At 39.2% G+C, this 14069-nt stretch overlaps 1 protein-coding gene across 1 annotated transcript in view; it reads left to right on the top strand.

The window, feature by feature from the left end:
• The window catches only part of LOC103078441 (uncharacterized protein C10orf88-like), a 29319-nt gene extending 18061 nt beyond the window's left edge, over positions 1-11258 (top strand). Inside the window, exons 5-6 of the mRNA XM_007451116.1 lie at positions 5335-5789; positions 11024-11258. Of these exons, the coding sequence (XP_007451178.1) occupies positions 5335-5789; positions 11024-11258 (690 nt within the window). The remainder of the gene's footprint in view (positions 1-5334; positions 5790-11023) is intronic.
• Positions 11259-14069: the final 2811 nt, after the last annotated feature.

Below are 14069 nucleotides of genomic sequence, written 5' to 3'. Positions count from 1 at the left end.
TAATTAATTAATTAATTAATTAATTACTTTTGGCTGTGTTGGGTCTTCATTGCTGTGCGTGGGCTTTCTCTAGTTGCAGCGAGCACAGGCCACTCTTCATTGCGCTGCTCGGCCTCTCATTGTGGTGGCCTCTCTTGTTGTGGAGTGCGGGCTCTAGGCATGGGGACTTCAGTAGTTGTGGCATGCGGGCTCAGTAGTTGTGGTTTGTGGGCTGTAGAGTGTAGGCTCAGTGGTTGTGGCGCACGGGCTTAGTTGCTCTGTGGCGTGTGGGATCTTCCTGGACCAGGGCTCGAACCTGTGTCCCTGGCATCGGCAGGCGGATTCTTAACCACTGCACCACTAGGGAAGTCCCTCAACTTTTATTATTGATTTGACTGTTACCTTTACTGACTTACGTAAAAATAGCATCTTGCAAAAAAAATGTTTTTGGTACAGACTTCACAGTTCTCCGTGAATTCTCTTGCTCATTCATTCAGCAAGCATTTATTAAGCTCCTTCTCGAAGTATAAGACACTGTTTTGGTTAACTTTCGAAGATTCAAAGATCAGCCTGTCTTTAAGGATCTTTATTTGTAGTCTTGTTAGGGGAGTCAGGGCATCTAAGTGGGGAATGATGAGGGATGCTACGAGAGGCTTATTACTGGAAGTAGCGTTTCATGTAGGCTTTTAAGGAGGAAGAGGGTGGGATTAGGCAAGGAAACGTGGAGGGATGCAACTTGAGAGACAGAGAACAGTATGCATTAAATCTTCAGTGCTAGAGGAATAGGATGTAGCCAGGAAATGAAGAGAAGCTCATTTCTCTGGAGTGAAGAAGTGACGGGAAGTTTCAGGTAGACTCTGGGGCTGGATCTCAGAGGACTTTGAATGATGTTATAGAGTTTGTGGGTGTTTTTTAGCTCTGTTTTAATAAATTTAATCCGCTATTATGTGTAAGATGAGTCAGTAGCAAAGATGCGTCAACAGAAAGTGAGGCTACAAGAAGGAAAGCAGCTCTGTTATTTCCATCATCCGCAGGAGAGTTAATGAGAGCCTGAGCTCGGAAGGAGTAACCTGATGCTGGATTGCGAGATGCTGCAACAGTGGGGCCATTGGGACGTGACAACTAACTTAATACGGGTTCTGTGGGAGAAAAACAGAATCAGACGTGAAACTAAAGTTTTGAAAATGGTGATACCATAATATACATGGAACCCAAGGGGGGAAGCGACTTGGGGGAAAGGAGTTTAATTTGAGAGTGTTGAGTTTTAGATGTGAATAACACATGCCCTGGGATGATGATGTGAGGCTTTGGAAACACAGGTGGGGCTGTGGAGTGGAGGGAGGTTTGGGAGGAGCATGCCTAGTAGATGCTGGGGAAGGGGGTGAGGGGAGAGACCGGAGTCAGGAAGGAAGACCCTGGGAGAGTAGGTGCGTTTGCTAAGAATACGGGGAGAGGAAAAAGGAACCAGAAGAGCAGGACACAGCAGTGCTTAAGAGTCGCAAGAGATCTGATGTCAGGAGACCTGAATTCAAAGCTCTTAGTTCTGTGTTATTTGGCATCACTTCCTCGTTTTGAGGATAAATTTCTTTGTGTTTACAATCTAAACGATAATACTGGTAAGATCATAGGATGAAAGTTTAAAACCAATAATATGAGTTTAAAAACTTGCATAACTTTTGTGAGATTTGCCAATATTAATTTGGGACGAGTATCGTTGGACCAACAGGCAGACATAGGAGAGCAGGAGAGTTGCTGATGATCTTGGAAAGCATGGCGAGGAGAGCTGTAAAATGAACAGCGTCCATACTCTCCTTGCTCTGGCACTAGTATCGCACCTCCATACCTCAGGAGGCCCCTAGCTGGTCCTCCTGCACCACGCTCCCTCTCCACAGTGCAGCCAGCATGACCTCATCAGACTCGACGTCCCCTGTGTCAAGCCCCCTGACTGCTTCCCTTGACACTCAGAACTAATCCATGTTCCTTACGCTCTCATCTGAGATCTGGGTCCTCGTTACCTCCTCAGCCTCATCTTCTGCTGCATCTCCTTAGATGCCTTGCTCTAGACATTCTGATGTGGGTATTCCACAAACATCCAGACGTGCTCCCACCTCAGGACCTTTGCCCTCTTAACTGTTCTCTTTGGCCAGAATCCTTCCTGGTCTTAGCAAGTCTGCCTTTTTCTTGTTATTTCAACCTCATCGTAAACGTTCCATCTTGAATGACACCTTCCCTAACCAACCTGATTAAAATATTAGCCTTTTCCTCCAAATCTGTATCATATATTTTCATCAGCGCTTTCTTGCCTGTTTTTGTTTATATGTTGTTCTGTGTATCTCATTAAGATATAAGCTTTGTGCAAAGAGGACCTGTCTGTCTAGTTTATGGCTCCGAGTAAATTTTATATAATATATATGCCCTTTGGATTATCAACTAAATACTCCTTGGAGATCTTCAAGGGGTCAGTTTGAATAGTGATGAGATGGAAACCACATTTTGAGGGATTAGATACTAAATGGGTAGTCCGAATGTGGAGGTAGCCGGGGTAAAGTGGGTTGTTTCAAGAATGATAGAGATGAGGAACCTGCCGGTATCAGAATCCCTTGGAATGTTTATAAAGTGCAGAATCCTGGCCCTCACCAGTGACCTGGAACACTGAGGTTGTGATCCAGGACTCACCTATCTTATACAGGCAATGCCAGATGAGTCTTATGCATAACATATTTTAAGAACAGATGTTTGAGGGGAAGGATCCAGTGGACATAGAGATTAAACATTTAAAAACAGAAGAAATTTTTTGTGTGTGGAAAATTTTGGAAACATTAGAGAGGGTTAATGAATTAAGTAAAATCAGATCATGGACTGATTTTTATGTTTTCAAACCTTGACTTTGGAAAAGAAATGACATGAATAGTAGTTTGTGGGGTTTTTTGCCCATGTTTTTTAGGGTTTTTTGTTTAATTTCCAAAATAATACATTTTCTTTGCTATGAATTTCCGTCCATTCACAGGTACATAAGGTATTTTGTAAGAGTGCTCTCCCAACTCTCATCCTATTCCCAAGCTTGGTGTGTGTCCTTGTCGCATTTTCTATCATATAGAAACACAAGTCCTCCAACCAACAGCACGTGTGTTGTAACCCCCCCAACACACGTGCTAAATCATTATCTATGGGGACATTTGGGAAACCCCCTGGGGAAGAAAGAAGGTGATCCTGTTAAATCATCTTTTAAACATGCTAATAAAAGTCTTCTTTCTTGTGGGGAGGCTATATTTATGAATGATTCTCACAGTATATACCTGGTTCTCTAGGATTGCTTTTGTCCACAAACAAGGAATCCATGGAACGTCTTCCTGGAAAGTGTCATATGAGCTCTGTAACTGTCTGTTGAGTATAAAGTAGGGATGTTTCATGATCAGAACCTTTCCTTCTATGGAAGGGGTGTAAACCCACACTGTTTGGAACCTTCATATGTTAATTGGGGCAGGGCCTGTCCTGATGAGGAAAGAAAGGACCTGGGGAACAGCTTTCTAGACTCCCTGCTTCACCTTTGCCTTGTGGTTCCTTGTTTCCTGGAAAGTTTCTTAAAGTGATTTCTTATTTCCTTGTATTTGAAGTTCACATGTGTTGACTTTCATTTGTTTTTGCTTTAGCAATTTAGAATAATTGAGTAGGAATTCTGAATCAAAGTGCCTGGCATATAGTTGTCATTTAATGTTATCTGAGGGAAAGCTGTGCCCCATTTTCTCAACAAAAATATATTCAGTTATTCAAGATTTTCACTGTTTACCTTTTTCATCTGAAAAGATAAAAACATCTTTTTTTCTAGCTTTTTCAAGGGAATACTTTTTGGCTTTTGTGATAATTAAAAAAGTTAAAGACAGACCTTTCAGAAATCCTACAAGATGTTCACAGAGCTACTTATTTTTTTCAGAAATCTGAGGGTATGTGTGCAAATTTGTATTTGTTCACAGGCTTATTACCAGTGACTGAGACAGTACCTAACACAGAGCAGATTTCTGGTAAATATTTGTTGAATGAATGAGTTTGGGGCTGGCTTAATCCAGGAATCATTTTTTAGAATATCCAGAAAATATACGGACTGAGGGTCTTCACCTAATCTTGTGGAATTTTCTCAGTCTCTCTCACTAGATACTGAGCAACAGTAAGTATGAGATGATATCCCCTATAAGAATCCCTAGTAGAGCTCTGTGTTTAGAATTTAGGATGGAGGTGTATAACTTAACAGTTAGATAGGCTAGAGGTAGTTTTGCTTTTCTCTTGTGGAAAAGTTGAAGAGCATAGCAAGAGCATGGCCCTGCGTAGGAGACAGTGTGACCTGCTCTCAAAGGTGAGCTGAGTCTTCTCGAGAAATCCTATAGCAGAGCCGGTTGAGTTGAGGCCACAAAACATAATCATTACCCTACAGATTATTAAGGCAGCCTTAGCCAAAAGGTAGCTCGTTTTGGTCATTGAAAATGTCACGGAAGTACTCATATAACATCATACTTTAAATATGTAACTATCTGGTCTATCTTCCAATGGAAGTAAATTGCATATTCTTAGATTGAATTACCATATGTGACGGTGGGCAGATGATTTTTTTTTTCCTGTGTATTTTTTTTTCTCTTAACATCTTTATTGGAATGTAATTGCTTTACAATGGTGTGTTAGTTTCTGCTTTATAACCGTGTGAATCAGCTATACGTATACATATATACCCATATCTCCTCCCTGTTTCATCTCCCTCCCACCCTCCCTATCCCACCCCTCTAGGTGGTCACAAAGCACCGAGCTGATCTCCCTGTGCCATCTGTTTTACATTTGGTAGTATATATATGTCCATGGCACTCTCACTTCGTCCCAGCTTACCCTTTCCCCTCCCTGTGTCCTCAAGTCCATTCTCTACATCTGCATCTTTATTCCTGTCCAAGGCAGATGATTTTTAATTCTATGACAGTTATCAATTACTGTGACTGAATTGAGAGTACTAGATTTTATTACCGTAAATTAAGGAAACATTATAATAAGCCCGTGCAATTTTACTAAGTATGTTTGTGTATATTTGAATATTTTCCTTAGCAAAACTAGTGAAATGATTAGAAGTCCTGACTCTGGAGTTCAGTGGCTTGGGTTCCAGTCCTGCTTCTGCCACCGACTAGTTGTGTTACCTTGGCCAACTTAACTTTAGTCTTGGTTTCCTAACTTAATATTGGGATAGTAGCTATAGCCTACTCCATGTGAAAGTTCTGGGGATCAAATGAAAGAAGGCACGTTGCCTGACTCTGAGTTACTCCAGAGGTTACCTGTCATTATCATTCATGTTAATAATAACATTTTCTTATTTACCTTGCTTAGAATTGTATTCCCATCGGAGAGCAGCTTCAGTCAGTTTTGGGAAGCACTGGATTCAAGCACATGATCGGACTGCAATCATCATCTGCTTCAGGGGCCTTCGACAAGTCATCCCCCACGCCTTTCCCTTCCAGGACTGGATTGACATCTGGAAACGTGGCTGAAGACTTAAAAGCTTACATTGATAAAAGTACGCAGCCAGCTGGTGGAGGAAATGTGACAAGCCTCCAAGAGTGTAAAATTGTGCCACAAAACCATTCTCTTCCTGAGAATGATCTTAAGAATGCAGTATCTTCTTTGTTACCAAAGAAAGCAAGTGACAACTCCCATGTACCCAACTCTGAGTTGCTGCCTGTTCTGCAGAATCTGTGTAGTCAAGTGAACCGTCTCCGTGTGGGACCCAACACCAAGTGGCAGGAAAGCATCAGCAAGCCCGGCGAAGGCACTGTTGGTGTCACGTGAGTATTTAAGACAAGTGTGGTTTAGATTGAGGGCGGGAGGGGGAGGCAGGTGGAGGAAAACAGGTTTGTTTCAATAACTACTGCCTGAAAATGTTTCCAGAGAGGATTTTAGGGGCTTTTACATTTCTCCATTAACACACTATAGGAAAGAAATACTCAGCAGAGTAGGATGGATTGCTTTGAAAGAAGTGGGTAAAACTGGAGGTGCCGAGCACTTCTCAGGCATCTGATGGAAGGGGTACAAGCAGCAGCTAGGGTCAGAGTAGAGAGTTGTTTGCATGAATGGAGAGGAGCTGTAGTGACCATGATATGTACATTTTTTGCCTGATTGTATGAAGGGAGCCATTGTAACAGATTTCCTCTGTAGATCGTGTGTGACCTAGGCTAATTTCGGAGTCATCCAAACATTTTTCAGCTCTGAATTATTTCTAGTGTTCAGGCCCTTATCCCCGGTCTCATAATTCCAATTTTTTCCAGTCCTGCTTTGATTGAGGGGTGGCTAAGTGTTTAGTATGTTCCCCATCCTTTATATAGATGTAATGTGTCCAAATTTTGCGCTAGATTGGAATTCAGGACTCTAATCATAGTTCTAGCTTAACTATTGCCTTAGTGTTTAAATCTTTTGGCTTAGCCTTTTTTCCCATGTAAAATGAGGGAGTTGTATTGGTTGAAACTTTCTTAATGTCTCCAATAGCATTCAATTTGAGGAGTTGACGTTATTGAACAAGTGGTTCTTATTTGGGAAGGATAAGGAAAGATAACAATAGTCTTTAATTTTGTTTTTTTGTTTTTTTGTTTTGGTCGTGCTGCGTGGCATGCGGGATCTTAGTTCTTAGTCTCCCGACCAGGGATTGAACCCGTGCCCCTGCACTGGAAGCGCGGAGTCTTAACCACTGGACCACCAGGGACGTTCCAGTCTTTAGTTGTTGATAGTCTAATCAATGTTAACTTGTGATATAGCAAAACAAAGCAAACAAACAATAAAACCCAAAGGAAAAAAAAACCTAAACAGATTTAAAAACTGCTCCTGGGTCCAGCTGAGATGGAATGTCCCAGTTTCTCTCAGATCCCCCTTTTTACCAGTAAAAATCCCTGGACATAATACAGCAAACATACAAAGACTATAAAAGGTGGAAAGAAGTCAGATTGCTCAGGGCCTGTGAGGCTTAGTGTTCCTTGGTTCCTAGTTACCTGGGAGTTTCTTTCATCATAGATGGGTATAGGGTTTTGTCAAATATTTTTCCCATGGCCATTCATATGATCATGAATTTTCTTCTGTAGTCTGTTCATATGGTGAATTACATTAATTTCAAAAACTGAACCTGCCTTGTATACCTAGAATAAATCCCACTTGGTTGTGGGCTGTAATTCTTCCTTACACAATGCTGGATCTGATTTGCTAATATTTTCTTGAGTATTCTTGCATCTAATTCATTAAAGATACTGGTCTGTATTTGTCTTGTACTGTCTTTGTCCGGTTTTCATGAGGGTAATACTGGCCTCATAAGATGAGTTCTACATCTTAGAAGAGATTGTGTAAAATTGGTGTTATCTCTTCTTAAGATGTTTGGTAGAAGTCTCTAAGGAAAGCAGCTGGGCCTGGTTATTTCTTTCCTGGAAACTGTTAAATTACCAATTCAATTTCTAGCATAGTAAAGTTGTCAAGTCTCCCTATTGATATGCAGGCTTAATTTTATGCATATTGAAATCCCACCACAATATTTGGCAGACATAAGCAGGATCATTTTAAAAATTATATGAAAAACAAAAGGGGTAGAATAGCTAAAACAACGTTGAAAAAGAAGAATGAAGTGGGAGGAATCACTCTTCCCAGTGTCAAATCTTATGTAGTTAGAGTATTCAAGATGATGTCATGATGGCAGAGGGACAGACACATAGGTCAATGGAACATAATGGAGGGCTCAGAAATAGACGCACAAAAATATGCTCAACTGATGGTTGACAGAGCTGCAACAGCAATTCAATAAAGGAAAAATAGTCTTTTTAACACATGGTGCTGGAGCAATTGGATATCCGAAGGGCAAAAAGTGAACCATGACCCAAACCTCATACCTTATATAAAAATTAACTCAAAATGGATCATAGACTTAAATGTAAAACATAAAGCTATAAAAGTTTTCTAATAATACATAGGAAACAATCTTTGGAGACCTAAGACAAGACAAGACTTCTTAGATATGACACCAAAAGCCCGGTAATCAAAAGTTTGATATATTAGATGCCATGAAAATGTAAAACTTTTGCTCTTCTCTGTTAAGAGGAATAAAATACAAATTACAGAGTGAGGGAAAATATTTGCAAATACGTATCCAACAAATGACTTACATCTAAAATATAGAAAGAACTGTCAAAACTCAACATTAAAAAAAATCCAATTAGAACATGGGCAGAAGACATAAAGAGATATTATACCAGAGAGGATGTACAAAAAGCAAATAAGCACATGAATGTAAGTGCTGTTGACCTCATGGCTATTAAGGAAACACACATTAAAACCACAAGAAACCACTACACAGAATGGCTAAAATAAAAAGTTTAAAAATGATAACAGGGCTTCCCTGGTGGCGCAGTGGTTGAGAGTCCACCTGCCGATGCAGGGGACACGGGTTCGTGCCCCGGTCCGGGAAGATCCCACATGCCGCAGAGCGGCTGGGCCCGTGAGCCATGGCCGCTGAGCCTGCGCGTCCGGAGCCTGTGCTCCGCAACGGGAGAGGCCACAGCAGTGAGAGGCCCGCATACCGCAAAAAAAAAAAAAAAAAAAAAAAAAATGATAACAAAACCAAATACCAATGAGGATGTGGAGAAACTGGATCTCTCATACATTGCTCGTGGCGATTTAAAGTGGTACAGCCACTCTAAATAAGTTTGGCAGTTTCTAATAGCTAAACACATAGTTACCATGTGACTCAGCAGTCATACTCCTGAGCATTTATCCCAGAGAAATGAAAACTTCTTTCCACATAAAAACCAGTACACAGGGCTTCCCTGGTGGCGCAGTGGTTGAGAGTCCGCCTGCCGATGCAGGGGACACGGGTTCGTGGCCCGGTCCGGGAAGATCCCACATGTTGCGGAGCGGCTGGGCCCGTGAGCCATGGCCACTGGGCCTGCGCGTCCGGAGCCTGTGCTCCACAATGGGAGAGGCCACAACAGTGAGAGGCCCACATACTGCAAAAAAAAAAAAAAAAAAACCAGTACACAATTGTTCATAGAAGCTTTATTTGTAAAAGCCAAAAACTACCAGTATGTCTTAAAATAGATGAGTGGTTAAATTAACCCTGGTATATCCATATCACGGGATGCTATCAGCAATAAAAAGGAGTGACCTGTTGATACATGCAACAACTAGGTTGTCTATCAAAGGCATTATGCTGATTGACAAAAGAGAATCTCAAGAGGTCACATACTATATGATTCTATTTGTGTAACATTCTCAAAATAATAGAGATGAAAACTGTATTAGTGATTACCAGGTGTTAATGATAGAGGAGATTAGGAGAGTGGATGTGACAATAAAAGGGTAGCAGGAGGGAGATCTTTGTAGTTAAGGAATAGTTCTGTCTCTTGATTGTGGTTTTTACAATCGAGACAGAACTTGATTCTGTCAAGAACGTGATGTTTACATGAATGTGTGTACATGTGATAAAATGGCATACACACACACTATACTAACATCAAATTCCTGGTTTTGATATTATACCATAGTTAGGTAAGATGTAACGATTGGGACCATTGGGGAATTATAGTATCTTTACAACCCCTGTGAATCTATAATTATTTGAAAATAAGGAGAAAAATAAAAAGTTCCTTGTATATTCTAGAGTAGTGGTTCTCAAACTTTTTGATCTTTACCCTCTTAAAAATAATTGAGCACTCCAAAGAACTTTTATTTATGTAGGCTATATAAAAATATTTATTAGTTTAGAAATAACAATAAGCTCATTACCTAGTAACATAAACATTTTTATGAAAAAATACCATATTTTCTTTTTAAAAAGTTTAGTGAGAATTGTATCGTTTTATTTATTTATTTGGCTGCATTGGGTCTCTGTTGCTGTGCGCCACCTTTCTCTAGTTGCGGTGAGTGGGGGCTCCTCTTCGTTGTGGTGCGCGAGCTTCTTATTGTGGTGACCTCTTGTTGCAGAGCATGGGCTCTAGGTGCACGGGCTCCAGTAGTTGCAGCACATGGGCTCGATAGTTGTGGCACGCGGGCCCTAGAGCATGCAGGCTTCAGTAGTTGTGGCTCACAGGCTTAGTTGCTCCGTGTCATGTGGGCTCTTCCCAGACCAGGGATCGAACCTGTGTCCCCTACATTGGCAGGCAGATTCTTAAACACTGCGCCACCAGGGAAGTTCAGTATTGTTTTAAATTTATGTAAAACTTTATTAGCTTTGGATTGTATTCTCATATGTTGCGTTATAGCATGTATAAACATACATAGCTAGTAAGACCACAGTAGAAATACTGAGAACAAATTGAGTTACCTCTGCAAAAAACATTTATCTGTACCGTAAACCTACCTTAAGGAATTCTAGGAAATAGAATATACAACCATACATGCTATTAGTTATCAGAGTAATGACATTATACATGGTATAACCTCTGGATAATTCATTGTACATTCGCTGTACGATTCATGTTCAAACAATATTTTAATTATTATAAAAATACTTTTGACCTCATGGAACCCCTGGAAAAAGTCATGGAGACCCCAGGGTTTTGTGGACCACACTCTGAAATTCACTGTCCTTGTCCTTCCACTGCTTTAGTAAGGTTGTTTGGATGAAAAAAGAGAAAACTGTTTAAATTGTAGGGTTGCTTGGGGAAGCACTTGGAAGACAAACATGGAGACCTTAAAAAAAGTCAGTACGATCGCTTTTGATTTGCGGCTCAAAACCAAAAAGACCCTTTCTATCTAAAGACCTGTTCTTTGAGGGTAGAAATTCTATCATCTTCATTTTTATATTCTCATTTCAATTTATGCTTAAATGTTTAAAGAATTTAAGAAGTAAGAATCCTTTGGGCATTCAGGATTGTGGTTGCCTGTTGCATATGTATTTTAGAACCTGGAAATATGTTGTAAGGGGACAGAGTATAGTTGTGGAGACAAATTTTAGCAATGTGTGTTGGCTGCTTATTGTACTGTAGTTTGGTTGTTTTTGTTATAATATTAGGGAAAATTGTTCTATTATTTTTTTTTAATTTATTTTTAGAATGGAAGAGCAATCCATTTGTTCCTACTTGGAAAAGATTCTTTCTAAAAATATGGAACTGATGGAAAAGAAACTTATGGAATACATTGATCAGCGAATATATAAACTCCAGGAGCACATAGATAATAAGATTGCTTTGTTAGTGGACTTGCTGCAAAGTCCCAACTCCCCACCCTCTGGCATGCCTCTAAGACATTATGATTCTGGAGAAAGACTTTCCAATGGAGAAAGATAGCACTGAACATGTTCAAAGTACTACAGATATTTATTACATATTTATTACAAAGCCGAACCCCCCAAAAAAGTTTATGAAAAGCAGGTATTTAATGTCCTTTGAAATATTACCACTTACTTAACGTGACCTCAGTGTTCATTTTTACTGCACTCGTGAATCCAGTACTGTACACTGAGTTAACATGATAGGATCATAAGTTATTTTTGTTTGCAATATTTTTCACTCTCAGTGAAATTTATGTATACTTCTGGATTAACTGTTTAAGATTTTAAGGATTTCTAAAGCAGTTCATTAGTTTGTATTGTATGTGTTTCATAGAAGTACATTTTTTATTTATACAAAGACTTTATAGTCTTAGGCGTCTGAAAAATAATGCTTAGAGTATTTGATAATTTTTCTTTTTCTAATCAATTGTTTTTGGAAAATTGGATACTTAAGACCTTTAATTCAAATCACTAGTTTACATTTTGTATTGTTTATCTCAGTTAATGAACAAGGTTGCAGTGTTTGGCATGTGTAAAATTAGTTTACACTGAGGTTAATATTATTTGTTTCAGTACAGTGTAGCAGTAGATAGGGAAGTAAAAATCACAACTAGCCTATTCCTTGTTAGGAATATTATTTTAGGTTTAATGTTTGATGTAAAATGAGAGAAGTCATCTTGTTTTATCTCAGTCAACCCAGAAAATATAAGGAACTATTTCCCTTTCTGAGCTAATACAGGTTCCTCTTTCCAGAGCCTTCTTCTGTATGTTTAAAGTGTGAAATTCTGAGGTTCTGCTTTGAAGGGTTAGGCATATGAATCAAGGAGATTGCAATTCTCTCAGGCAGACTTTTGGAAATTATAAATTTTTGGAAATTATAACTATTGTATATGTGTTGAAGGGTGATGTATTTGCATTTAAAAAATAAATGTATCCACTCTGGAAACTACTTGTCTAAGTAAATACAAATTTTTAATTTTCAACTAATCTTTGCTTAAAATGCTGTATTTTTATGAAAAAGGGTGTTTCACAATTGATATTTTGGTCAGTTCTTTAAAATGAGGGCTAATTTGTATACTCTTTGTTAATTTGTATCATACTACAAAGGCGACACAGTATATAGAACATACTCTCACTACAGCCACTTGAAAATTTGCATATTTTTCTAGTCTTTTCTAATTTATGGGACATTCACAACATACATAGCTGTAAGATAGTATTTCCTTTGTTGTTCAGGAGAAATCTGTCTCACTGCAAGCTGAAACCTTTAGTTAAGTTTTACAGCTTCTGGTGGATGTAGTCTGTTGATTTACAAAATGCCTCCTTCCAGATACATGATTCATCTTACAAGTCTCATCTTGATTACATCTGAAACAGAAATATGGTCATATCAAAAAGATGTATAAAGGTACGATATTGAAAAGAGATGATACAAAATATTCTTCAATTAAATTTTCCAGTTTGTAGAAGCCAAAATCTCTCTAAAGAGACAGAGTCTTCAGTTCAGACTAATGTAAGCTAAGACTTTGGATTTGCAAGATAGCAAAAGTCCCTTAAGCCTAAATTTCTGAGTCCACATGAATTAATTTAAAAAATGATACCTATATTAGAATTTGAATACTTTTCCTCACCTGCTTGCCATTATTAATGTGCAGTATGGTGGTCCAGTTAAAATCCACTAGCTTAAACAGTCAGCTCTACCCACCACCAGTCCCTCCCATCAGGAAACTCGCACAAGCCTCTTAGATAGCCTCATCCACCAGACGGCAGACAGCAGAAGCAAGAAGAGCTACAATCCTGCAGCCTGTGGAATGAAAACCACTTTCACAGAAAGATAGACAAGATGAAAAGGCAGAGGGCTATGTACCAGTTGAAGGAACAAGATAAAACCCTAGAGAAACAACTAAATGAAGTGGAGATAGGCAACCTTCCAGAAAAAGAATTCAGAATAATGATAGTGAAGATGATCCAGGACCTCAGAAAAAAAATGGAGGCAAAGATCGAAAAGATGCAAGAAATGTTTAACAAAAACCTAGAAGAATTAAAGAATAAACAAACAGAGATGAACAATACAATAACTGAAATGAAAACTACACTAGAAGGAATCAGTAGCAGAATAACTGAGGCAGAAGAACGGATAAGTGACCTGGAAGACAGAATGGTGGAATTCACTGCTGCGGAACAGAATAAAGAAAAAAGAATGAAAAGAAATGAAGACAGCCTAAGAGACCTCTGGGACAACATTAAATGCAACAACATGCACATTATGGAGGTCCCAGAGGAGGAGAGAGAGAAAGGATCCAAGAAAATATTTGAAGAGATTATAGTCAAAAACTTCCCTAACGTGGGAAAGGAAATAGCCACCGAAGTCCAGGAAGCGCAGAGAGACCCATACAGGATAAACCCAAGGAGAAACGCACTGAGACACATAGTACTCAAATTGGCAAAAATTAAAGACAAAGAAAAATTATTGAAAGCAGCAAGGGAAGAACAACAAAACATACAAGGGAACTCCCATAAGGTTAACAGCTGATTTCTCAGCAGAAACTCTACAAGCCAAAAGGGAGTGGCATGACATGTTTAAAGTGATGAAAGGGAAGAAATTGCAGCCAAGATTACTCTACCTGGCAAGAATCTCATTCAGATTTGATGGAGAAATCAAAAGCTTTACATACAAGCAAAAGCTAACAGAATTCAGCACCACCAAGCCAGCTCTACAACAAATGCTAAAGGAACTTCTCTAAGTGGGAAACACAAGAGAAGAAAAGGACCTACAAAAACAAACCCAAAACAACTAAGAAAATGGTCTTAGGAACACACATATCGA

The sequence above is a fragment of the Lipotes vexillifer genome, unplaced genomic scaffold, assembly GCF_000442215.2.
Source record: "Lipotes vexillifer unplaced genomic scaffold, Lipotes_vexillifer_v1.1 scaffold1842, whole genome shotgun sequence".
NCBI classification, from domain to species: Eukaryota; Metazoa; Chordata; class Mammalia; order Artiodactyla; family Lipotidae; genus Lipotes; species Lipotes vexillifer.
This window is presented reverse-complemented; position numbering and strand designations above follow the sequence as displayed.